The sequence below is a fragment of the Cervus elaphus genome, chromosome 14, assembly GCF_910594005.1.
Source record: "Cervus elaphus chromosome 14, mCerEla1.1, whole genome shotgun sequence".
NCBI classification, from domain to species: Eukaryota; Metazoa; Chordata; class Mammalia; order Artiodactyla; family Cervidae; genus Cervus; species Cervus elaphus.
Window position 1 is genome coordinate 56,676,551 of NC_057828.1, and position 26,664 is coordinate 56,703,214.

The following is a 26,664-nucleotide window of genomic DNA, read 5'->3' on the forward strand; positions in this document are numbered from 1 at the left end:
CAGCTTGTCCAAGATACTGGACCTGATTCGTATGATCGTTTATAGTGTTCTCTTGACTTCTTAGACCTTTGTATATAAATCAAATGCCTTTGGCCTGATACTATGCTAGTTTTAAAAATCAATCCAATTGTTGGGTTTGTGGCCAATTACCTGTATCTAGTTCTGGGTTACCTTGGTAAATTTCTCTACTACAAGACTCTAACTGGTTGGCCCTGAGGAAATTTACTTGGAAAAATTATAGTCATATTCAGGTTACTATGATACTACCAGACGGGATCCCCTCACTGGGCCAATTAATAATGCCTACTCTGACTCTGGCTATAAATTTGAGCCTTTTTCTATTCCTCAAGCTCAATCAGAGCAACAAAAAAGTTTTAACAAAAGAAAAAGAAATCTCCCACAATTATGAGATAGATTTATATAGATAACACTAGGCTATGGTAATTTAGGTTTAAAGTCTCCTCTGTGTTAAAAACAATTAAATCATACTAAAGATAATCAGTCTAGTAACACTAGAAAACTGGGCTATGTGCCTTATAGATGGTGGTGCCAATGTATAATTTCCCTGAAAGATAAAGATTAGTACAGAGTAGACTAAGTCAGACGACCTGGGATATACTGGGCTACATCTAATAGAAGCTCTTAGGTCTTACTTGTGACTTTACTAATACTGCTGGCTATGTTCTTTGTATTTCACCTGTTTTACAGAATTGCTATTTCTTACAGTGCCAAATGTGTGACTGAGGCCTCTGATAAAATAATATATAGTTCCTTATGAAATCGATGATGATGACAGTGTAACTCTAGATATGAGAAAAAGCAATAAGAGGGAATGTTTTCCTGGACCAAGAGGCTAGTAAGACAGGTGGTCCAGAGAATTTTAGATACTGTTTTATGGCCTAATCCAGTAACAGCACATTGAGAGGCCGGTCGACAAAATCTTTGCCAAACCTGAGAATGGACATTCTCAGCACCATGAGATAAAATGGTCATGAAATGCCCCCCTCAAAGTTGTGGTCAAGTTTGTGAGCAAAAAGGGGCTCTGCCAACCGAAGATTGACACTTGCCATCTACAGCTACAGCGATTATATCATGGCCACTGCAACTGCTGACTTTCAACGGCCCTGAAAGGAGTTCAGGGTGAAGATCAAGAATGAGGTGTTCCGTGCTCTGGGAAAAACTGGCAGAACAGGCTTTCAGATAGTTAGATCTTTCCAAGAGATTTTATAAGTCCCAATTCTTGCATCTTCTCATACCTAGAGAAACACTTACATCATTAATGGTGCCATCTGCTTTGGCTATTAAAGAAAAAATTTTACAATTAAAAGTCAAAATAGAGTACTCAGTTATGGTTCAGACATCCTGGGAAATAACCAGGTGTTACTATGGGTGTAATTTCAGATTAGACATTGTATTGCTAAACATTTGAGTTTTCTGAGTCATGTCAGGCTTAGATGCCACCAGTCTCAAAACAATGTCTGCTGGAAGCTAGTAACTTCTACCTTACTTTTTATAAAACTAGGCAACTGGCCACCTGGCTACAAGTCTCCCTGAAGTGCCAGGTCCAGACTGGGTTTCAGGCCTATTCTTCTAAAAGAAAGAGATTTACTTTGTCTATTAAAACTCCAGTTATCCCTTCTCCAGCTACTACTAACTGGGTATGTTACAACAAAATGGCAGACCAAGGGATTGAGATTTTAATCATACAAGGCTCAGATCTAGGACTTGGAACTCAGGAATGCTTCCAATTCAGTGTCTCTTCTCCAAGCTGAGGCGGTCCTATGCCCCATTTTGACAAAAAGTTATCACAGTCATAGTTGCCCTGTTCCCTAAATAAAACTGAACAGGACTCTTTGGGGTGGCGACTCTGGAGTACAGATCTGCTGTACTGTAAAATATAGGCTTTATTCAGCCTCCTCGACCTTCCCTGAGTTCCAAAGGGTAGATTCAAACAATTGCTAGTCAGGGAAGAGAAAAAATACAGAAACAGAGGGAAAACAATCAAATGGTGGTACAGCCTTGAGATGGGTCCTAGTTCCTACTCAAAGAAATATGCATAACAATGTCTTTTGAGTTCTTCTACAGAACTGGAGACCCCACCCAGGTGGAGGATGGTAACTTCAGACTAAACATAAGATTCTTAGAACACAGCTCTGTTGCTTGACCACCAGCCAATCATCCCAGCAGTGCCTCCTGTTTCTGGGGAACAGTGATGACCATCCTGTTAGGTTTCCTGTTTGGCCCCTGTCTATTTTACCTCTGAGAGGCGCTGACAGTTTCAAACTAAGTTGCTGTTATTACAAGAGTAAAAGCTGGTTTCAGATATAAAACACCCCAACTTAGGTCCGGTATAGAGAGACTTCTGCTCTGCTAGGCAGGCCTACGCCCAGGCACAGCAGGAAGAAGTTACAGAAGAAAGAGACCTCCGCCCCAATTCCCAAGAAGCATCTTGAGTATGAAGTCTCTCAGGGGAGAGTTGTTAGGGGAAGCACACTGATTGAAACCGCCCACCCTGGCCAGGCACCATAGTAACCATTTGCATGAGTTGTTTTATGACAGGAGATCCTGATAAGGAATACGGAACTAATAAGCCACCACCAACCGGAAGAGTTTGGGAAAGGTCAAAAGGAAACACCCCGTGTCTATCCACTTCCCAGAATCCCTCTTGCTAGCATCCATCTTGGCTGAGCGATGCGTGCGCCACCAGGAAAGACTCTGAATTAGAATGATTGGCCAAAGACTACCCGGAAACGAATCCCATCACCATAAAACCCAAGACTGCGAGCCACGCGGCAGAGCACTTCTCCTGGGTTCCCTTACCCTCCTGCTCTCCACCCGGGTGCCCTTTCCCAATAAAATCTCTTGCTTTGTCAAAAAAAAAAAAAAAAAAACAACTATAAAACACTGATGAAAGAAATCAAAGAGGACACAAATAGATGGAGAAATATACCGTGTTCATGAATTGGAAGAATCAATATTGTGAAAATGACTATAATATTTTTAAAATCAAGTATTTTTTCTGATATAAAAATATGGCTCCCACATGCAAACCTAATCTACAGTATGAGAAGCTAGGATATTGGTTACCCTGGTGAGAGAATAATGGGGAATAGTGACTAGAAAAGAGTGGTGAGAAGTTTCTGCAGTTCAAGTATTGTTTCCTAAGCTGGGTGCTAGCTATGTATCCTTTATGTATTTCCTCACCCTGCACACATAAGATTTGTGCTCTTTTCTGTATGCAGGATATACTTCAATAAAATTTAAATGTAAATGAAAAAACACATAATCTTTAACTTTTTAAAAATCCACAATACACTATATATTTTAGATGATGCCAGTTTCTCAGAGTTGCATATCTAACACTCACAAATCAACAGTGAACCATAAAACTAACCTAGGAAGCTCCAAATTGGTGAGTAAACAAAAATTCAAGAGAGAAAGTTGCTGGGGGCCCTAGTAGTCAAAAAATACACTCACTAGCTGTTCATGACATCTCATACAAAAGTGGAAGATGGAAATCAAGATCCAATTTCACTACTCCTTGTTACTGCTTTCCTCCAACAATGCGAGGCAGCATTCAAAATGTTTATGGTAAAGGGACTTGGTCAAGGGGGAGACCTCCATATGCTTTAATAGTTACGAGCCTATCCGAGTGAGCCCACGTGGCGCTGACACCTAAACAATGATGTCGGCAGGACTCCACGGGATGTGAATAAAAATAATGGCAGGAGCCCATCTACTCCTGCATGATGGATGTAGCAGGGATAAACTTCCAACACACACTCCCATCTAAGTATAGCAGCCCTTTCCTCCTCACTGAGGGTGAGGCATTTTCACCTAGAAATTCCAACCCCCTCAATCAGGAAAATAGCGCAACTGTGCAAGCATGTGAACCCTGCTACCTGGATCAGGCTTTTTACTCCGCACGATGGTTCTGCCTCCTCTTAGTACTTGTCAGATTTCAACCTGGGGACCTTGTTAAAACGCAGGTTTCAACTGGGCTTGCAGGCAATTCAGCTTTCTAACATGGTTGTGCCAGTGCTGCTGATCAGCAGCCTCCTCTGGTTAGCCAGGTGATGGAGACCAGCCCTCATTTATTTCATCAATCTGCTTCCCCTTTGTGGGGAAGGGTTCAGCTGGTAAAACTTAAAGTGCACTGAGGAATCCATGGAGCTTCTTTACCATTATGCAAATACTCAAAACATATAATAATGAAGCCTTGAAGAAGGGTGAGAGTAGATAGTGTCTCCTCCCACTGCTGTAAAAATACTCCATCCTTGGTTGGTCGAATCTGCAGATGCAGAATCCACAGACTCAGAGAGCCAACTGCAAGTGGTGTGAGCACCCAAGGAAGAAATGCTCTGTGGATACAAAGGGATGACTCAACTTTGCCCTTCTTGGCTATAGGAATCCCATTGTTCTGCATTAGACTTTGGCTCTGGCACCTGGAGATTATGTGATTTAGGACAAATTACTTAACATCTTTGTACCTCTTTCCTCATCTATGCTGCTGCTGCCGCTGCTAAGTCGCTTCAGTCGTGTCCGACCCTGTGCGACCCCATAGACGGCAGCCCACCAGGCTCCTCCGTCCATGGGATTTTCCAGGCAAGAACACTGGAGTGGGCTGCCATTGCCTTCTCCGTTCCTCATCTATAAACCAAAATAATAATGTGTACTTTGTTCTGTGTGTATTAAGTAAAACTTAGTCTGAGCACTCTTATGTAACTAAGCAATGTTAATAAATAGTCAGGGCATAAAAAGAAGACACAATCATGGAGAGAAAAGGTGAAACAGATATATAAGCAAAATAATAATGAAGATAAATAAAAATCATGGTGAATATTAATATGACTTACTGAGTGGTCAACCCTGTACTTCAGCTTCACATGCTGACACTTCACATCATCTCACTCACTCCATAACACCACGGTGAGGCAGGCGTTATTGTTATCACTCACTTTATAGACAGGAAAACTAATCCAAGAGGCTATTTGTGTGCAAGGAAATTCAATTTTTAAGTGGTAAAACAGAGCCAGGATTGAAACCTAGATCTGTCGGATCCCAAACTCCAAAAATAGCAAAATGAGTTTCTGAATCATCTGTTTATCATAATCACCTGGAGGGCTTATTAAAATCATAAACTCCTAGGCCCAAGGCAAGACCCACAGCGTGATTCTTACACCTGCCACCAGTCCAGCCTGCCACCAGTCCACCCAACTGAATTTAGGAACCACTGCCTTCTTCTAATAATGTGGGGGAACATTCAAAAGATGTTTGTTGTGAAGGGATGTGGTCAGTATAAAGACCCTAATGATGCTTTAACAGTTATGAGCACCTCTAAGTAAGCCCTTGTAGAGCTGGTTCTTACATTCAATTTAGGGAAACTTGGATGCAGGAGCAGAGAAGATCAGAAGAGGCCTCCTGGAGTCACCAGTTCACTATGTCACTGGCCTCCAGTTCATCCACAAATTCAAAGGCATCGAAAAGTCCATCACTTCCCCCCTGCTGCCCTCCTGGTGCTCCTTGGAACTGAGCCTTGGCTGAGGACTTGCTTGAAGCTGGGTGATCCTGCTTTAAATCCCAGATTCCTGGGGCTGAAGGATGAAGCCCATTGTCCTGGAGGAAAACTCAAGGGGTAGCAGTCCCACTAAGAGACACTTCCCCAGTTGGGAATAGTCCTTGGCATGGTTTTTTCCTTTGTGAAAGTCTCTAATGCTTATTTCTTTGACAGGAAGGACTTGGGGGAAGTCCCTATGACTTCCCCCTGCTGACACTGGTCTGCTTGGGCCCTTTGACTCGTGTGGGCTTCCTAAAGTCTCCGCTACTGCAGACCACAGAGTATCTCACTTTCCATTTGCTTGGGGAGGGCTTAATCCAGGAGACCCCCGTTTCAGCTATAGCTCTGTTTAGTGGTGGTTCTGTCCTAGCTATGATGACAAATTATTTATCATTCTTCAACTGAGTTCTCTAAATCTGTAAGAAAGTGTTTTTATGTAATTTCAAAAATCCTTCAGAATATAAGCCCCACCCAGTGAGTGTCCCATTGTTGAATACCCATTCAGTAAATACTGTATTAAAGAAGAGTTAAATGAGTCTTTTTAGACACCAATTGCCCTGCCACATTCTCTCAGATCATTTGTTGATTTTAGCCACAAACATAGTGAACAGTTCCTAGGAGACTCAGACTGGCCTAATTCTGACCCTCTCCCACCTCAATACCAGCCCTGCAAGTCTTTCTGCCTCCATTTTGACTCAGCCTCACCTCCGTACAACCTCAAATTCAAAGAAAGAAGGAACCATTTATCTCTACCTCCCTCAAAAGTTGGACCATAAAGAAGGCTGAGTGCTGAAGAATTTGATGCTTTCAAATTGTGGTGCTAGAGAAGACTCTTGAGAGCCCCTTAGGCTGCAAGAGATCAAAACCAGTGATCAAATCAACCCTGAATATTCATTAGAAGGACTGATGCCAAAGATGAAGTTCCTACACTTTGGCCACCTGATGCAGAGAGTCAACTCATTGGAAAATACCTTGATGATGGGAAAGACTGAAGGCAAGAGGACAAGGAGGCGACAGAGGATAAGATGGTTGGACAACATCACTGACTCAATGGACATGAGTTTGAGCAAATTCTGGGAGATAGTGAAGGACAGGGAAGCCTGGTGTGCTGCAGCCCATGGGGCTGCAAAGAGTCAGACTTAGCAACTAAACGACAATCCTCAAATGTTGCTAACTCATGATTCCAGAGTGAGCAAACATTAACCATAGAAAAGATTAATGAATTGAACTTCTGTTCCTAAAAAGACATCATTAAAGAAGTTAAAATGTTAACCATGGGCTAGGTGAATGTATTTGCAATATATGCATCAAGCAAATACTTGATTCATATCCAAAATATATAAAGAATTGCTGGAAATCAATCATAAATAAAAGACCAACAACTCATTGTTTTTCAGATATGGGCAAAAGCTTAAAGAACCAACTGACAATACAAGACGTCCAAAGGCCAAAGTATATATGAAAGTGTTCATCACTATGAAAATACAAATTAAAACTGCAATGGATAACATGATACCTATTCAAAATGGCTACAATTTATAAGGCTGAAAATAATAAGTATAGGTAAGTATGTAGAGCAACTATAAATCTCATATACTCTGGTAGATGTATAAGTTGGTACAATCACTTTGGAAAACTATTTGATAATACCCACTAAAGATATTAGAAAAGCAATGAGAGATAAGAAAGCCTTCCTCAGTGATAATACAAAGAAATAGAGGAAAATAATAGAATGGGAAAGAGGTGGCAAGAACACACAGAAGAACTGTACAAAAAAGATCTTCATGACCCAGATAATCACAATGGTGTGATCACTCACCTAGAGCCAGACATCCTGGAATGTGAAGCCAAGTGGGCCTTAGGAAACATCACTACGAACAAAGCTAGAGGAGGTGATGAAATTCCAGTTGACTATTTCAAATCCTAAAAGATGATGCTGTGAAAATGCTGTACTCAATATGCCAGCAAATTTGGAAAACTCAGCAGTGGCCACAGGAGTGGAAAAGGTCAGTTTTCATTCCAATCCCAAAGAAAGGCAATGCCAAAGAATGCTCAAACTACCACACAATTGCACTCATCTCACACGCTAGTAAAGTAATGCTCAAAATTCTCCAAGCCAGGCTTCAGCAATATGTGAACCGTGAACTTCCAGATGTTCAAGCTGGTTTTAGAAAAGGCAGAGGAACCAGAGATCAAATTGCCAACATCCACTGGATCATCGAAAAAGCAAGAGAGTTCCAGAAAAACATCTATTTCTGCTTTATTGACTATGCCAAAGCCTTTGACAATGTGGATCACAATAAACTGTGGAAAATTCTGAAAGAGATGGGAATACCAGACCACCTGACCTGCCTCTTGAGAAACCTGTATGCAGGTCAGGAAGCTACTGTTAGAACTGGACATGGAACAACAGACTGGTTCCAAATAGGAAAAGGAGTACATCAAGGCTGTATATTGTCACCCTGCTTATTTAACTTATATGCAGAGTACTGAGAGAGAACAGGCAGGAAGGCCAGGGGTCTCCAAATGGACGAAAGAGGCTGTAAGTGCCAGACATTTTTATCTCTCTTAAGCGGCAGGAAGAAACAAACCAGCGATCTGTTTTTCCTTCTCTATACAAATTTAAAAGGAGGTTTCTCTTAACATTCTGTGTTGCCATGACACCTGGTCTCACCTAAAGCTAACTACTCTCAAACCTTGAGTTAACCAATACATTCCTTTTTCTTATGGAAATGTTGTCTTAAGTTATGTTAATGAATCCCAGGCTCTATCTTCAAGTTGGTTCCGCCAAACGGCCTAACTTACTTACTCAGGTATTGTTCCCCTAATCTATGTAAACGGAACTATTTGTTGGTATTCTGCCCTTCTACAAGATTCAAGTCAATCGTTTTATGGCCTGGGATGAATTATCTGGTGCCATTCTAAATTTTATGACATTCCTTTCATTTCATTAACAGACTGTGAGTGACTATATAACATACAGCTAAAGACTAGGAGGGGGGTACTCTTTTGCCCCCTTCTGATGCCTATGTCAGAAGCTTTCTCTATCTCCTTTATACTTTAATAAAACTTTATTACACAAAAGCTCTGAGCGATCCAGCCTCGTCTCTGGCCCCGGATTGAATTCGTCTCCTCCGGAGGCCAAGAATCCTGCGTCTTATCGTTCAGCAACAACCTTTCAATACATCATGAGAAATATGGGCTGGAAGAAGCACAAGCTGGAATCAAGATTGCTGGGAGAAATATCAATAACCTCAGATATGCAGATGACACCACCCTTATGACAAAAAGTGAAGAAGAACTAAAAAGCCTCTCGATGAAAGTGAAAGAGGAGAGTGAAAAAGTTGGCTTAAAGCTCAACATTCAGAAAACTAAGATCATGGCATCCAGTCCCCTCACTTTATGGCAAATAGATGGGGAAACAGTGGAAACAGTGGCTGACTTTATTTTGGGCTCCAAAATCACTGCAGATGGTGATTGCAGCCGTGAAATTAAAAGACACTTACTCCTCGGAAGGAAAATTATGACCATCCTAGACAGCATATTAAAAAGCAGAGACATTACTTTGCCGACAAAGATCCATCTAGTCAAGGCTATGGTTTTTTCAGTAGTCATGTATGGATGTGAGAGTTGGACTATAAAGAAAGCTGAGCACTGAAGAATTGATGCTTTTGAACTGTAGTGTTGGAGAAGATTCTTGAGAGTGCCTTGGACTGCAAGGAGATCCAACCAGTCCATCCTAAAGGAGATCAGTCCTGGGTGTTCATTGGAAGGACTGATGTTGAAGCTGAAACTCCAATACTTTGGCGACCTGATGCAAAGAGCTGACTCTTTTTATTTTATTTTTTTTTTTTTTTGAGCTGACTCTTTTTAAATGACCCTGATGCTGGAAAAGATTGAGGGCGGGAGGAGAAGGGGATGACAGAGGATGAGATGGTTGGATGGCATCACCAACTCAATGGACATGAGTTTGGGTAGACTCTGAGAGCTGGTGATGGACAGGGAGGCCTGGTATGCTGCAGTTCATGGGGTTGCAAAGAGTCGGACATGACTGAGTGACTGAACTGAACTAAAGATATGCATTTTTTCCATGACCTAGAAATTCTACTCTTGATACATACTCAAAGAAATAAATGCTTATCTCCACTAAGATATATACAGTAAAGTACAGAGCAATATCATTTAATAGACCCAAACCAGAAACAACCCAAATGTCAACCAGTGGATAAATGGATAAATTGGATAAATACACTGAGGTATGATTCATCTAATGGAATACCACACAGGTGTGAAAAAGAATGAATACTCTGTAAAAAAAAAAAAAAAAAACAAGAAGGATGAATTTCACAGATGTAATCTTGATTAAAGAAGCCAGACACCAGAGATCATATACTCTATGATTCCATGTAAATAGAGTTCACAAAAGGTAAAACTCTATCTGTGGTAATGTAAGTCAGAATAGTGATTATCTGGATGGCATACTGACAGAGTGCCTGTAAGGAAGCATCCTGGGCTGCTGGAAACATTCTACAACTCCATCTTGGTGATGGTTCCATGGATGTATAAATGTATACAGTTCCTTGAGCTGTACACTGAAGACTGACACGCTCACAGCATGTAACCTATAGTTCAGTTATTAAAGAAGTACCAGGCTTAGATCACATACCCACCCCTGGATCAATCGCTGTGGCCACGGAGCACAATGACAGTCTTGGACCTGGGTCGTATGGTTCAGCCCTCTGGCTGGGGATGGACTCCACCCAGACAAAGAATGGACAGACGAGAAAATCTGGACCTGTTTCTGGAAGATAAGGAAATGGATGTTCTGAAGGAGATGGGCAACTAATTCCCAATGGTGAGGATGAAGGTGGCCCTCACCATGAGCAAGTAGACTGGGAAAACCCAGTCTTCAAAGAAAGAGAGAGAGAGAGAGAGAAATAGTACAGGGAGACACACCCAGAGTAACCTGGCTCTTGACTTTCTAATTCCTGGTTCTCGGCCCTACGAGTGAAGCTGCTCTCCCTATTTTGGGGGTCTGGAAGGTTCTCCTATGTCTGTGGGGAACTTCTCATTCTTTTTGGCCATCTGGCACTCTGAACCTTCTTTTATTGTTTGGGGAAGTTCCCTACATTATGAATCTTGGTGGGAGGCAGAGCCACCCCACCCTGTCAATGATGAAAATGCCAAATGCTCACATTCCCAGCCTTCCTTGTTGCTAGAATGCAGTTGGGTGATACAAGCCAAAGGAGAGCACTGCTCCTGAACTGCAGGGCCCAGAGGCACATCCATTCCGGAAGACGGGCCACCAGTGCTCATGCAGTCCAGCCCAGTGCCTGGGGTGTTGGAGGAGTGAGTGGCAGTGGCCCGTGCCGAGCAGTATAAGCCTGTGGTCCTCACACCACTCTACCTTTGCCTGGTGAGGCCTCACACCTAGGTCTCCAGCCTTCCTGAAAATCTTATGCTTGATTCAGCATCCTTTCAATAGCTCTTTTGTGGCCTTGATCAACCAGAATTACTGTATGCTGCTTAAAACCAGGAGCCCTAATTGATCACAGTTAGTTCCAAAAAATTCCCCTTTTACTTTATACTAGTTTTGGAAGATTCTATTACTTACAATGTGGAGAAAACAAGCCTGAATCCGCAGAAGTGATTCTACCATATGAATTATGGCCACCAGGAAGATGTTTGGTGGCAAACAGGCCCTTTACCAGCCCACAAATCACATGACAAAAGGGAAGGGATGGAGCTAATAGATGCAGATGACTGTTAGGGCTTCCTCTTGCATTATGTTCAGTTCCCATAATAGACCCAACAGATGGTATTGTATCCTTGTACTAGGATTGCCATAATATACCGGATATGGGATGGCTGAGATGACAGAAATTTAAGGTGCTGGACAATTCAGCTTCTAGTGAAGTCTCTCTTCCTGGCTTGTAGGGAAGGCCAGCCACCTTCCCTCTGTGTCCTCATAAGGTTTTTTTCTCTGTTGCATGCATGGATAGAGAGACAGAGACACAAAGATAAAGAAGCAGAGAACAGAGGTCTATGGTATCTCTTCTTCTTGTAAGAACCTCAGTCCTGTTGGATTATGATAGGTTAACCCTATGACCTCATTTAACCTTATTACCTCCTTAGAGGCCCTATTTCCAAACAAAGTCACACATTGGTACTGAGGGTTCCAATATATGAATTTTGGGAGACACAATTCAGTCTATTACAGGTATTGTCCAACACTGAAGAAGAGAAACATGAGGTTAAAATCCTTGTTCAGGGTCTGAATGAAGCCTTTGCATCTCCCAGCCTCCCTTGTGATGGTGGTGGTTTAGTCGCTAGGTTGTGATTCTTAATATCCCATGGACCATAGCCTGCCAGGCTCCTCTGTCCATGGGATTCTCCAGGCATGAATACTGAAATGGATTGCCATTTCCTTCTCCAGGAGATCTTCCCAACTCAGGAATCGAACCCGGGTCTCCTGCGTTGCAGGCAAGATTCTTCACCGACTGAACTACAATGAAGCTCACTTACGGCTTATCAAATCCTAGAAACACAAGCCTGCAAAGCACCAGATGAAGAGTATGTGGTTGGCACAGAGCAGTAAGAAACGAACAAACATGGGATAACCTCAGTGTGCCTGTCCAATCTTCAGCGCTGAAGTCAGTGACTGGAATTGCCCAAACTCACCCACTGGCGCCTCTCCAAACTCCAGCTGTGTCCATGGCTGGCATACTGTTTTTCCCTGAATCTCATCATTCTGGGTCCAATGTTCAGGGCCCTACTCTCACACTACTTTGTGAATGCTGACAAAAACTCTCTCTTTGACAGAACAGCCAGGTTCCTTCAGAGCCACTGTACCAAGCCTCCTTCAGCCTGCTGAGTCCAGTTTTAGCAAAGAATCCACTAAGTCAGTCAATCAAGATTTTTTTTCTTTTTTAATTGTGCTTGATAACTTATTGAAAAGAATGTAAATGCTTTTTCCAGGTAGAATGAAGGAGCTGGGCAGAGTGCATGTTTTTGTTTGTTCTCTTCTCAGTAGACTTTTTCCAAATGTGCACATCTGCAGGCCTGCTGAAATTTTGAAAGAAGAGTGACTTGTGTAAAACTGGTGCATAGGAGAGAATAGATGTCACTGTCGCGATTTGGCTGCGAGGTACACATACCCACAGCAGTCTGATGGGGGCAGGTAGAGAACATCCCAGGCTGTAGGAGTGGCCCCTTTGGGGGTTGGTGTGCTGCTCAAATCCACATCCAGCAGGTGAAGCCAACGCAGGCATCTTTTGGGTTCATCCTTATCTCCAAAAGCAGTGGGAGGTCGCTGTGTAAGTGGGCGGTAGTGGGTAAGTGGCAGCTGGGTAAGTGGGCGGTAGTGGGTAAGTGGCAGCATAGTTCTCTGGGCAGACAGAGGGCCAGGCCATCGGGTGGGTGGCAGCAGCAGGGCTGAGGGTGGTCTGACCAGTTTGTGACAGGGGCCCGGCCTGCAGCTTGAGCTCAGGACACAGATTTGCAGGAGAGGGGTTCTGAGGCAGTAGTGTGCTGCAGAGCAAGGCGCCAGCCCCTGGTGGCAGGTAACTGAACTGCTATTTGTGGAACAAACAAAAGCATTGTAAAGGGATGGGAGGGAACCTGAGGGCGGGAAGAGGAGACTTCCAAAGGGACCGTGGCAGGAGGGGGCAGCGTGCAAGAACCTGCCCCGCCAGGGCCTGGAGGTCTCCAGGCCTAGCAACCAACAACCTTCATTGTCATCAAAATACTGTGTCATTTCATCCAGGGCATTACGACTACTATTTTTAAAACACACGTATTCCTGGTGGAAGGTGAGTATCCTCAGCATGCAGTTTCTGAAACCTCTTAATCGTCATAACACTGAGACTGCAAACAGACAAGAGCAAACACTGAGGCTGTGTTATTATCTCTATTTTACAGACAGAGCAAGATAGTTTCTTGGGTCAGCATTTGCCAAATTGTGATCCATGAGATGCTAATGATAGTGCTGAGCAATGAGGGTCAGAGGATTAAAAAAACATTTCTGTAGCCAAACATTTGAAAAATAATGCTAGAGAGTCTCATGTTCATGAGCAAGGACTTAGGGGTCACAGAGACCTAGATTTGAGGCCAGGTTCTGCCGACTATTAGCCAGGGAGCTTAAGCAAATAGTAGACTTGACTGCCTCATCTGTAAACTGGAAATAATAAAACACCAACTACATAAGGTTGCTGTGAAGCAAAGCTGGTGCAAATAAAATCCTCAATAAAGGTGAGCTGTTACTAGCTTTGCAGCAGGTTAAATACTGTTAACACCTTAAACCTGGTCTTATAATTCTAACAAGGAGATGGATTTTGTTTAAGAAAACACCTTGATAAACCACTTGGAGGAATGGGCAGAGATGAGACTGAAGTTATAAGACAGCAATAGCTAAGACCAAAACCTGGAAAATGAGGTTGGAAAAAACCATGGTCCCATAGTGGGTGGGTCCCCAGTAAGGGGTCAACTGATTTCTCACTCAGGCTGGCATCATGGCATAGAGCTTAGGGCCCCACAGGGACAAGACCTCCCCCCTCCCCACCCAGCTAGAGTCTTCACCTCCCTCTTTTGGGCACTACTCCACCCCTTTACACACACACACTCACACATACACAACCCCTACTTAGGAAGAAAGCCACATGCTCTAATTGAGTAGAGATTCTACTAACCTATTTTACTGTCTTCCTCTTCACTCCCTGAACTTTCTCTAAAGAAGCCTGTTTCTGTAATGTTTTTTTGCAGTGAAGGGTAATACCTTAGTAACTAGATATAAAAGCAAAACACTTCTTTAAAAAATATTAAAGACTCTGCTCAGTTAGTACAAGCTCCAGAAAGTGTTTCCTGACCACCCCCAAGTTAGATACCCCTCTCCTGAGCTTCCAGAACACCCCTCTATACCAATTCTACCAGCTGAAATTATCCAAGTGTTTGTCTCATTTGCCTTAACCAGGTATCAAACTTCAGGCACACAGGGGCCCTGACTTCCTCCTCAAGGTATTCCCAGCAGCTCATCCCACAGCTGACAGGCAATGGTTTGGCACTACGTATCTACAACTGAATCTGGACATCTCGCAAGAAGGGCCCTTGACAAGAGATAGGTAGGGTCTGAAACGCTATCCACCTCCTCCCTGCAGTATGGATGCTCAGACAGTGCACCTTCCAAGGCCCAGAGCAGCGGTCTTACTTATTACATCCTGGAAATACCCTGGTTGTGGGCATTTGGAGTGACGTCCAGTATGCAAATACTCAGGGCCTGGTCCTGGTGAGCAGCAGTGACGATGCCTTGTGTGAAAGTTCCACAGGCAGCAGAGGGATCTTTCATTAGTCATTTCAATGCACACAGCTGTTAGGAGTCTGGCGAAGTTTTATTTGGCTGGGGGGAGTGCATTTTCCACTTGTGGGCATCTTGAAAACTTTCACACTAAAAAAGAAAAAAAAAAAAAAAAGAGTTGAGAAAGTCGTCATAGTCCAAAATGGGAAGCCAGAAATTGAGGGTAGAGAGGCTAGGGCAGCAAATATAACAGAAAGAGGCCTGAACATAAACCAAAGACCCAAGTTCCCAGGCAGCCCTGCCACTTCCAGGTGTTCCATGGGCAAGTCAGCCCCTGCTCTCAGGATCCTCCCATGTGAAGAGAGATACCAATGCCTCCCTAGGAGGTGGGGAAGATGAGTGGGTGTGAAAGCCTGAGCCGACTGCCAGGCAGTGTTCAAAGACAGGCATTATTTCCAGCTACAGAGGCAGAAGACAGAGAGTTCATAGAAAAGAGAGGAGGATGAATGCTGGGGAAGAGACACGGACTGACCCAGCACACCTTGCTGCATGCACGCGGGCTAAGTCGCTTCAGTCGTGTCTGACTCTCTGCGACCCTATGGACCACTAGCCCACCAGGCTCCTCTGTCCATGGGATTCTCTAGGCAAGAATATTGGAGTGGGTTGCCATGCCCGCTTACAGGGGATCTTCCCGACCCAGGGATCGAACCCATGTCCCTTATGTCTCCTGCATTGGCAGGTGGGTTCTTTACCACCAGCGCCACCTGGGAAGTCCGCAACTGTCTTCAGTGCCTGCAAAAGACCCATGGGGAAAGGAAGAGAGGACAAGAGAAAACAGCTCCAGGCCAGAGTCGGGTCAGGTGGGCCAGGAGCGGACTCCCCTCATGTCTCTGCTAAAACGGACTGAAGGATTTTTTAAGATTTTTTTTTTTAAATAATGTTACCCTGGCCTCAATCCTCCTCTGATGTTAACCTCAGTTTGCTCATGTTTAAACTTAAACCTCAGTTTAAGAGATGAAAAGCTGGATCCAAACACAACTCAGTTGGCCTGTCCTTTGGCAGCATCCCTATGCTTCCTTTCCCACTGGTTCTTCCCTCCTGACACACCCGTGACATGTATTTACTGAATGAGCTGCATGCAACAGAAGGCAAGTAAAAAGCCCTTGTGTTTTCCCTTGGTCCTTTCAGCCCCACCACCTGGATATGTGTTTTCCCTGCCGTTTGGATGAAAGCTGAACAATACCATGGATTTTCTAACCACTCTTAGGCATGAAACAAAGAGATCCTTTGTCTTGCCTTTAAAAGACCAGCCCAAAGTAACAATAGCACCCTACTCAATGCAAAGCTTTCCCCTCCAGTTTGTCTCTTCAGTCTTGGAAACCCACTGTACAGAGGAGGAGGGCATGGACGTCACTATCTCCCCTGTTTTGCCTTTTCACCTCCCCTAGTGAGCCGCTAATTCTCAACCTGAAGTGTTGGGAGAGAGGGACCTGGGGGTAAAGACACAGTTGTTCACGGCTCTTAGCGTCACCAAGTTCAAACACTTGACTTTCTTCTAGGGCTGCTCTTAGACATGTTGCAGTAAGATGATATGGCCATCAGGTGGCAGTAAAGGTCTTTTTCCTTGTCAGAAGAGCCTTTTATCAGGGTTAATATGACTACATAATTTCCCTAAGATGCTAAATTTCCTTCAGAAAGTTAAATATGCCTTCCCTCTGTTTAAAAATGAAGCAAACAAAAAAAAATACATGACACTACAAACATACATATATATTTTTAATGATGCTAATAAACATTCAAAAGTTCAGTCAGACTCCTGAAACTTTTTTTAGGCCCACTGTAAATGTCCTTGTAAAATCTAGTTTTAGCAAGAATGCTAATAAATCAGTTTAACCAGAAACCCCACCCTCAACATCTGATCACCATCAATATCTGATCAGGTTCCTCATCCTCCAGCATTCTGAGGTAATGTCTGATCACCCTGGCTGTCTTTAGCAAGATTCCTGTTGGTTGATTTAAACATATCCCTCTTTAACCCTGGTGTTCCTCTTAGTAATTTTCCATACACTGACCTCCATCTGCTTCTTGTCTGTAGATACCACTTGCCCATATTGCAGTGGTCCCTGTACCTATTACAACTGAATAAAGTTGTATTCTGTATAAAACTTAGTATGCTGAATATTTAAAGTCCTGAATAAAGTCTGTCTTAGTAGGGAACAAACTTTCAAAGAGAAATCCCCAAAATAATTAAATAAAGATATAATTTATCAATTCTCCCCCTCTCCCAGTTAATACCATGTGATTCTAAATCTTGTTCCCAGATTTCACTTATAATTTACCTTCCCCTAAATTACATTCAGGAACTTTCACCAAGGGCTCCCTGTAAGGCATACTGCCATTTAAAGGACTTCGTGGGTGCTGGGGTCCCTTGCTCAGTTGTGGCTCTGCTGAGGGGGAAATATTTAAGTACCTCATGCTGAAAGCAGTGTGCTCAGAACATGAAATAAAACTAAAGATATAAGATGCACTGAGACTTTGCTGCTGTGGGCTGGAGGGTTCAGAGAAGGTTTTCATGTAGGAGCTGGACTGACAGCAGGATCTTGAAAGAGTTCCAGTACAAGAAGGGACACAGAATGCACCTGAACGCACCTCCTCTCATGGACACATCAAACCTGTAGAGACACATGAGGCAACTCCCTCTGAAAGAAAACCAGAAATCAGCAGAGAGACTACTACATATTGGGTGAATAACAAAATACCCACATATAAAAGGAGTTCAACATATCGTCAACTACTGCAAGTCACGGAGACCAAAGAAAACAGCTTGGACAACATCACAAAGGTTTGAGAAACAACCCACAGCTCGGACCAAGCTGAATATGATAAGTTCATCCCCTACACAAGACCTGGGGAAGGGCAGTTGTTTAGCTGATGCACAGACATCAATACATCAAGGAAAATGAAGAAAACAAGATTATGTACCACATAAAAGAACAAGTCAAAACTTCAGAAACAGATCTTAATGAAATGGAGATAAGTGATTTACTGGATAGAAAGTTCAAAACGAGGGCCACTGAGGCTAAGAGAACAGTGCATAAACCAAATGAGATTTCAACAAAGAGAATATATTTGAAGGTACCAACAAATCACAGAGCTGAAAAATACAGTAATTGAACTGAAGTATTCAATAGAGGGATTCAACATCAGACCACATCAGGCAGAAGAAAGGATCACCAAACTCAAAAATAAGGCAGTGGCATTCATCCAAACAAGGGAGGAAAATAAGAATGAAAAAGAGTAAAGATAGCTTAATGGGACTTAGGAGATACCATGAAGAAGATCAACTATTCATCACAGAGGTCCCAGAAGTAAAGGGAAAGGGGAAGAAAACATATTTAAAGAAATAATGGCTGAAACTTTCCTAACCTGGGAAAGAAATAAGATCTCCAAATCCAGAAAGCCCAGACAATTCCAAAAAAGGTCCAAAGAGACCCACACTAAGACATGTTATAATTTTCAAAAGTTAAAAATAAGAAGAAAATCTTAAAACAGCAAGAGAAAAATAACTTGTTAAGTATATGGGAACTCCCATTAGACTATAAGTGTATTTTTCAGTAGAACCTTTGCAGGCCAGAAGGGAGTGCCACAATATAGTCCAAGTGATGAAAGAAAGAGTTGCTGACCAAGAATATACTACCCAGCAAAGCTGTCTTTCAGAAATGAGTGAGAGATAGTTTCCAGACAAGCAAAATCTAAGTTTTCATCACCACTGGACCAGTCTTACAAGAAATGTTAAAAGGACTTCCTCAGGCTGAAGCAAGAGGATGGTAATTAGTAATAGGAAAACATGAAAGTATAACTCTAAAGTTAAATATATAGTGAAATTCAAAATACTCTAATGTTGTAAAGGTAATGGATAAATCAATTATAAATCTAGTATAAAGGTTAAAAGACACAAGTAGTAAAAACAACTATAACTATAATAATTTGTTAATGGATACACAAGGTTAAAAAAGTAAATTGTTACACTGAAAACAAAGAAAAATGTGTGAGGGAGAGGCTTTAGTACATGTTCAAAAATAAACTGTTACTAGCCTAAAATAAACTGTTATAGATATGTTTTAGGTAAGCTTCATGGTGCTACAAATTGAAATTCCATAGTACATACACAAAATAGGAATCTAGGCATAGTACTATAGGAAATCATCAAATCATCAAAGGAGGAGACCATCAAAGGAGGAGAGCAAGAGAAGAAGAAAGGAAAAAAGGACTTACAAAGTAAGCAGAAAACCACTACAAACTGGCAATTTAAGTCCATAACTATCACTAATCACTTTAAATATAAATAAATAAAGTCTCCAATCAGAATACATAGAGTAGCTATGTGGAAGGAGGGAAAGAGAGCATTTTGCCAAAAGTTTTACTTTCACTTTAGGTCCAAAGGATTCACTAACAAAAGAAACCACTCACACACACACAGACACACACACACACACACACACACACACATGCACGACAAACAATTTCAATATTTAGTAGAGGACATTTGACTTAATTTCAATATACAGTCATTAAAAGATGAGAAAAGGGAGAAGCAAAAGCACATACATCACCAAATTGGGGCAACCTACATCTAGTCTTGAAGAGTGCTGGAAATACAATTGTTAACAGCAATCTGGAGTCCCAGATGGTTTGCCCACCCCACAGGTGAGACTTCAAACTGCAGTTTAGGGGACTCTGCTTATAATCCCAGGCTGTAAATTGTTATTATCATCAGTTTTTTTCCATAAATGCAGCTCTAGTTTTTCTTAACTTTTACAAAGCTGTTTGTTTCACCTTGTAAATCATAGGATTTTCTTACACCCCAGAGGGTTGGCCAGACCCTCAGGGGCTCAAAAATGCCAAGGCCCACTCCCCCCTTTCTTATCTAAAGTCTGCCTGACTTGCTGTGCTTGCAGGCAGGCATAGAATCCAGGCAGTGTCCAAGCAGTTCAGAAGCAGGTCAGAGGTCTGCCTGCCTGCTTTTGAAGCCTGAACAAGACTTCCTCCATTTTAATTTCCATAACAGAGAAAGAGAGAGAGACTCCACTATATACTGCCTAAAGAGATCCACTTTAGCTTTAAACATACATAAACACAATGAGAGCGAATGGGTGGGAAAAGATATTCTATGCAAATGGACACCAAAGCAAAGCAAGACTAGCATATTATAGCCAACAAAACATACTTTAAGACAAAGCCTAGTAAGAGACAAAGAAGGTTATTATATAATGATAAAGGGATCAATCCAACAAGAGGATATAGCATTTGTAAATACTTATGCACCCAACATAGGAGCAACTAAATATTTAAAGTAAATATTAACAGAACTAAAGGGAGAAACAGATCTCAGAGAATCCAATACACACTTTCAACAATGAGTAGATTATGCAGACTGAAATCAATATGAAATCACGGGACTTAAAACCACATTAGACAAGGTAGACTTAACAGGCAATTATAGAAAATTCCATTCAACAGCACCAGATTACAAATTCCTTTCAACTGCACATTGATCATTCTCTAGGAAAGATCATATGTTAGTCCAAAAAATAAGTCTTAATAAATTTAAGAAGACTGAAATCAAATCAGGTATCTTTTCTAACTACAATGAAATTAAAAATCAATTACAAGAGGAAAACTGGGAAACTCACAAACATGTGGACATTACACAATATGCTATTGTTTAATAATAATGCCTACATTAAGAAACAAGAAATATCTCAAAAAAAAACTAAATGTACACTTCAAGAAACTGGAAAAAGAACAAATTGAGTCCAAAATTAGTAGAAAGAATAAACTATAAAAGATAAGAGTGGAAATAAATGAAAGAGACTAAAAAAGACAGTAGAAAAGATCAATTAAACTCAAAGGTAGGTTTTGAAAAGAAAAACAAAATTGACACAGTTTTAGTTAGACTCAACAAGAAAAAGAGAGGGCTTGAATAAATAAAACTATAAATGGAAGAGAAGACATTACAACTGATATTACATAGTACAAATGAGCATAAGTGACTACTATGAACAGCTATTTGCACACAAATTAGACAAATTAGAGAAAATGGATAAATTCCTAAATATATACAACCTACCAAAACTTAATTAAGAAGAAATAGAAAATCTGAACAGATCAATTACTATTAAGGAGGTAAGGAGCTTGAATCAGTAATCAAAAACCTCCTACTAAAAAAAATTCCAGGAAAAGATGGCTTCATGGTGAATTCTAACAAACACTTAAATAAAAATTAATGCCAATCCTTCCCAAATTCTTTCCAAAAAAGGAAGAAGAGGAAACACTTGCAAACTCATTTTACCAGGCCAGTATTACCTTGATCCCAAATCCAGACAAGGATACCACAAGAAAGGAAAATTATAGGCTAATATCCCCAACTAACATAGATGCAAAAATTGTCAACAAAACATTAGTAAATATAATTCAACAGTACACTAAAAGGATCAAACACCATGACCAAGTGGGATTTATTCCAGAGATGCAATGAAGGTTCAACATTCACAATCAATCAATGTGATACCACCATTAACAAGATGAAGGATAAAAATCATAAGATCATCTCAAACGGTGCAGAAAAAGCATCTGAAAAATTCCACATCCTTTCATGATTAATAAAAACACCTCTCAACAAATGAGTACATACAACATAAAGGCCATATATCACAAGCCATAACTAACATACTCAATGGGGAAAGCTGAAAGCTTTTTCTCTAAGATCAGGAAAAAGACAAGAATGCCTACTCTTGCCACTTTTTTTAATCCAGCACTGGAAGTTCTAGCCAGAGCAATCAGGCAAGAAACAGGATATCCAAATTAGAAAGAAAGAAGTAAAACTGTCACTATTTGCAGATGACATGATATTATATAGAGCAAATCCTAAATACTCCAACAAAAAAATTATGAGAATAATAAATTCAGTGAAGTTTTAGGATGCAACTAAAAATATAGATTAAGTTAATACAGAAAATCAATTGTACTTCTATACACTATTAATAAACTAAAAGGAAGAGCAATTAAGAAAATAATCCCATTAAAACTGCATCAAAAATAATAAAATAACCAAGAAAGTGAAAGATCTCTCATGAAAACTATAAGATACTGATGAAAGAAACTAAAGACACAATTATATGAAAGGTATTCTATGCTTATGGATTGGAGGAAGTAATCAAAATTTCCATGCTTACCAAAGTGATCTACAGATTCAATCCAACCTCTTTCAAAATTGCAATGATATTTTTCATAGAATTAGAAAAAGTAATCCGAAGATGTGTAAAACCTCAAACAGTGAAAGCAATGTTGAGAATGAAAAACAAAGCTGAGGCATCAGGCTTCCTGATTTCAAGCTATATCACAAAGCTATAGTAATCAAAACAGTATGGGACTGGCATAAAAACAGACATATGGATCAATGGGACAATAGAGACCCCAGCTACTTTACCTCCTTTAGAAAAACAACACCACCTCATTTTTCTCATGCTGACATTTATGTTTCTGTAATCCTTTCTGTCTCTGGGAAACTGAAATTTAAATACAATAGCCAAACCCAACTTGTGCATCTGGCTTAAGTTACCTGAAACATAATACAGCAATTTAGACCTAAACCTAAACATAAAAACTCTAGTGTCATTGCACTATAGGGATACCACATGTTCAACACTTCTTTTCATTTCTGCTTTTCTAGTCATATCTTTAAGTGCCTAATGCTAACAGATTTACTAAGCTTGTGTGTTACTGCACAATTTGTTGTGCTATGGTGAGACTATAACAGAACAGAACACCAAATGTTAAGGTTAACTTCTAGTGGAAAAGAATCTGTCTGCAATGCAGGAGACCCTGGTTTGGTTCCTGGGTCAGGAAGAGCCTCTGCAGAAGGGATAGGCTATCCACTCCAGTACTCTTGGTCTTCCCTTGTGGCTCAGCAGGTAAAGAATCCACCTGCAATGCAGAAGACCTGGGTTCAATCCCTGGGTGGGGGAGATCCCCTGGAGAAGGGAAAGGCTACCCAATCCAGTATTCTGGCCTGGGGAATTCCATGGACTATACAGTCCATGGAGTCACAAAGAGTCAGACACTACTGAGGGACTACCATTTTCTAGTGGAAACACTTGGCAACAATCAAACATTTAAAGGCATTTATACCCATAAAATGCTTAAAACAGTGCCAGGCAAAGAATAAGTGCTCAGTAGCTGTGAGTTAGTGTCATCATTTTTAATACCCGGGGACAAAATTGATGGTTAGATCAGGAAGTGATTTTATAACTAGTAAGCCATAATGCAGAAAGGGACAGAAGGAATGGTGGTGCCAGAGGCGGGGTGGGGGAAAGGTTAAGATTGAGACAGAATGAAGAAAGTCCACTCATTCATTCATTAGCCATTTAGCAAATGAGTGCTACGTGCCAGTTTTCAAAGGCTGAGGAGTTTGATAAGGGAGGCAGGTCTTTATAGTACAATGTGATAACTGCAATGAAAGAGTGAAGCCCAGTGCATCAGGGACGCACAGACAAAGGGAATCAAAGCCAGTCAATGAGGTCAAAGAGGGGTCAGGGAAATGTCCTAGAGTGACACCACAGCTGCCTCCTACTGGGGCAGTGAGAGCTGGCCAGGCTAAAGCTGGTAAAAAAGGAACACTAAGCAGACACAGACTTAAAACAGCAAAATGTGTACAGGGGAAGTGGGAACACTTCCGTTCCCCTCTGCCTTGGGAAACAAGTCAATTATTGAGCAACATGTAGTTACTAGAACTATATACACCCAACCAAGGTCCCCTGAAGAAAGAAGACTTCTCACATCTTTAGCCAACCTGAGCAAGAGGGTGAATACCACAAGATGGAGATTTGGTGACATGGAGAAAGTTTTGTCTGCTTCACATACTGACCACTGAAGATGTTGTTACATGTTGTATCTTAACTGTATTAATATCACTTGCAACCAAAAGAGACCTAATCAATATATGGTCTTCCACATTAACCCTCATAACCATCCTAACATAGATTTTATTATCCCACCATAAAGATGAGGAAACTGATTCCCACAGACATTAAATGATTTTTCTCAAGATCACAGCCACTAACAGAAAGAACAGGAACTGAATTTCAATAGTATGCATAATTTTATTTCCCCTTCCATTCCATCTCTTTAATGAAATCACAGCTTTTGAGACCTCGCTTGAATCCTACCTCCTTACAAAGCTTTCTCTGGCCTCTGCTACAGCACACAGCCTTTCATAGGCCAAATACTCAGTAACAGTTTAATGATTGGAGATGATAATCAATGATTGTTTAGCAATGGCTGATCTGTGTGGGTACAATGTAACTACTGGAAAAAAGAGCAACCATAACAGCCTGGACTCAGGAGAGAAGTCTTTTATGAAGGGCTAGGCTTTGACCCAGCTCTTGAAGGAAGTGGAAGCTATGAATTACTAAATGCATCTGGGATAGGAAGGGGAATATCCCACAAATGATGGAGAAGAAATACTTTGTACAAAGGCACAGAATCAGAGTAAAACAATATTACATCTATCTTCCAGGTCTCTGGCTTTAATGTTATATTTTGCCAAATCTTTGATAATTAGAGAGAAAGAAACAATTCTGATTGAATCATCCTGTATGTGCTCCTTTATGCTATACATATTTTGGGTGCCTTCTATGGGCAAGACTCTGTGAGAGGTACCAAGATGAATTATTCACAGACCTATTCTCTCCTGCTTGCAAGGAGAGGAAGACCTATACATAAATATCTCTAATAAAATATACAAAGTGGAAACAACCATAAACAAGATATGGACTGCTATGGTTCATTAGAAGAACCTATCACTTCCAGGTGGGGATCTTTCTGATAGCTTCCTAGAAACAATGGTGTTGCTGCTAGCTTTGCAAAAAGGATAGGATTTGTAAAGATGAAGATGGGTTCCAGGCTGTTCCACGAGGCAGACAAACCCACACACAAAAAGAAAGGTAGGAAAGTTCAAATCCAGCAAAGATGAGTGAGAGGTCTGGTTTTACTGCAACCTTGTAGATATAAAGAGTGAAAAATTAAGTTATAACACAAGTGAAGCAATATCATGGAGTGAAAAGAAGATGAAACTTTGGAGTCCTATGAAAAAATTGCTATTCTGTCCTTTCCTGCTTATGTGATCTTGGGCAAATTATTTAAATTCCTGAATGCCAGTTACTCAGTTACCTCATCTGTAAAATGGGACCAGACAGGAGGGTCCCCAGGCATGCAATAATGTGATATCCCTTCTATCTGATATTCTTTAAATATGGATTCAAGTTTTTTAAAAGACAGGCTGAGCACTGAGTCAGGTAGAGGCCCCTGCCTTTCCTCTACGGTCTCAAGCAATTTCAAAGTTCCAGGCAGTGAAACAACACCCTGTAGTTAATATGAGTGTTCTCTTCTCTTTGAACTATGTTCGGACCCTTCAATAGGAGTTCCTGGTGAATTCAATATCCCTTATAGGCTGTGACTTTGAACTTATGCCCTTCTAGCCCATCCCTTGGCTCAACTCTGTTCAAAGAATGGTTACAAGGATTCATGAGATTACAAAAATTGAGTGTTCTGTAAGAAGAGCTATAGTTATCACTGAGAGACAAACTGAAGGAGGAGAAACTGAAGTAATGGAGACTGGCTAGGAGGTAATTTAGGAGGACTATTACATAATCCAAGAAAAAAATCTGAAGGCCCGAAATAAGAGAAAGGTGGTGGGGATAGAGAAGAAAGGATAAATTTAAAAGCTCTCACTGAAATAGAATCCTGAGAACTTAGCAAATAACTGATGTGTGAAATAAAGTAAAGGAAGAGGTTGAAATCTGGGCTCTAGGAGGACTTTAGTGTCACTAATACAACTAGTGAGGAGGGAAAAAAGGAGTGGATTTGGAAAGAATATCACTGAATCTGTTGGGACACATTCAGTTAGGGGCCAGTAATAGTGTAACCAGGCAGGGAAAAAATAAGAAAGAGAGAGTTCTTTATAGATTCTCTCCTTGACCAAACTCTGCTCAGACTCCATGTCTGTCTCTGCATTTTAGCAAGAATCCTGCTAAGTCAGGTTAGCCAGAAACCCCCATCCTCCATATGTGATCACCCTCAATATCTAATCAGGTTCTTCATCCTCATGTGATGTCTGATCATCCTGGTCTGCCTTCAGCAAGAATCCTGTTAGGTCAGCTTAGCCAGAACCACCCTCACCCCTTATCCTTGATGTTTCCTCTTATAACTTTCCATCCACTGACCCCCACTCTTCTCCTCCCCACTTGTCCTTCTGTTTTGAAATGAGCTAGGTTTTATACCAAGATCTTTTTCTCTTATTGCAATAATTTTTCTAAATAAAATCTATTTTTACCATTTTATATTCATCTCTGTTTTTGGAGTTGTTTTTTTGTTGTTGTTGTTGTTGTTTTTTACAGCAGTTAAGAATTCAGCCTGTTCTAGGGAGAACTAGAGGGTTGACACTTACACAGCCTTTTATATGCTCACATCAGCAGCAGGGAGGCTTAGTCAGCATACTGTGACTAAATCATGGACTGTTTCTACATTCTAGACCCTTTTGGTGTCTTTTCTATTAAAATCACTCTCTGTAAACCTCCTGAAAACTTTCTATTCCTTCTGACTCTCAGTTATATGGACATGATAGCAAAACAACAGCTCCCAAAAGATGTCTATGTGCTAATCTTTGGAACCTGTTAATATATTACCTTGTGGGACAAAAAAGGACTTCATAACCCCGATTAAGTTAAAATTGTTAAAAATGATGGCTTATTCTGGATAA

General features: G+C 41.1%; 1 protein-coding gene across 4 annotated transcripts in view; it reads right to left on the reverse strand.

Moving 5' to 3' along the window:
- The window catches only part of AADACL3 (arylacetamide deacetylase like 3), a 114,632-nt gene that overhangs the window by 29,329 nt on the left and 58,639 nt on the right, over positions 1–26,664 (reverse strand). For 3 of the 4 annotated variants that reach the window (XM_043923432.1, XM_043923431.1, XM_043923430.1), the window contains one exon: positions 14,760–14,996. In XM_043923432.1, the coding sequence (XP_043779367.1) occupies positions 14,760–14,904 (145 nt within the window). In that variant the 5' untranslated portion in view covers positions 14,905–14,996. The remainder of the gene's footprint in view (positions 1–14,759; positions 14,997–26,664) is intronic. The other variant, XM_043923433.1, reaches the window with a different exon arrangement.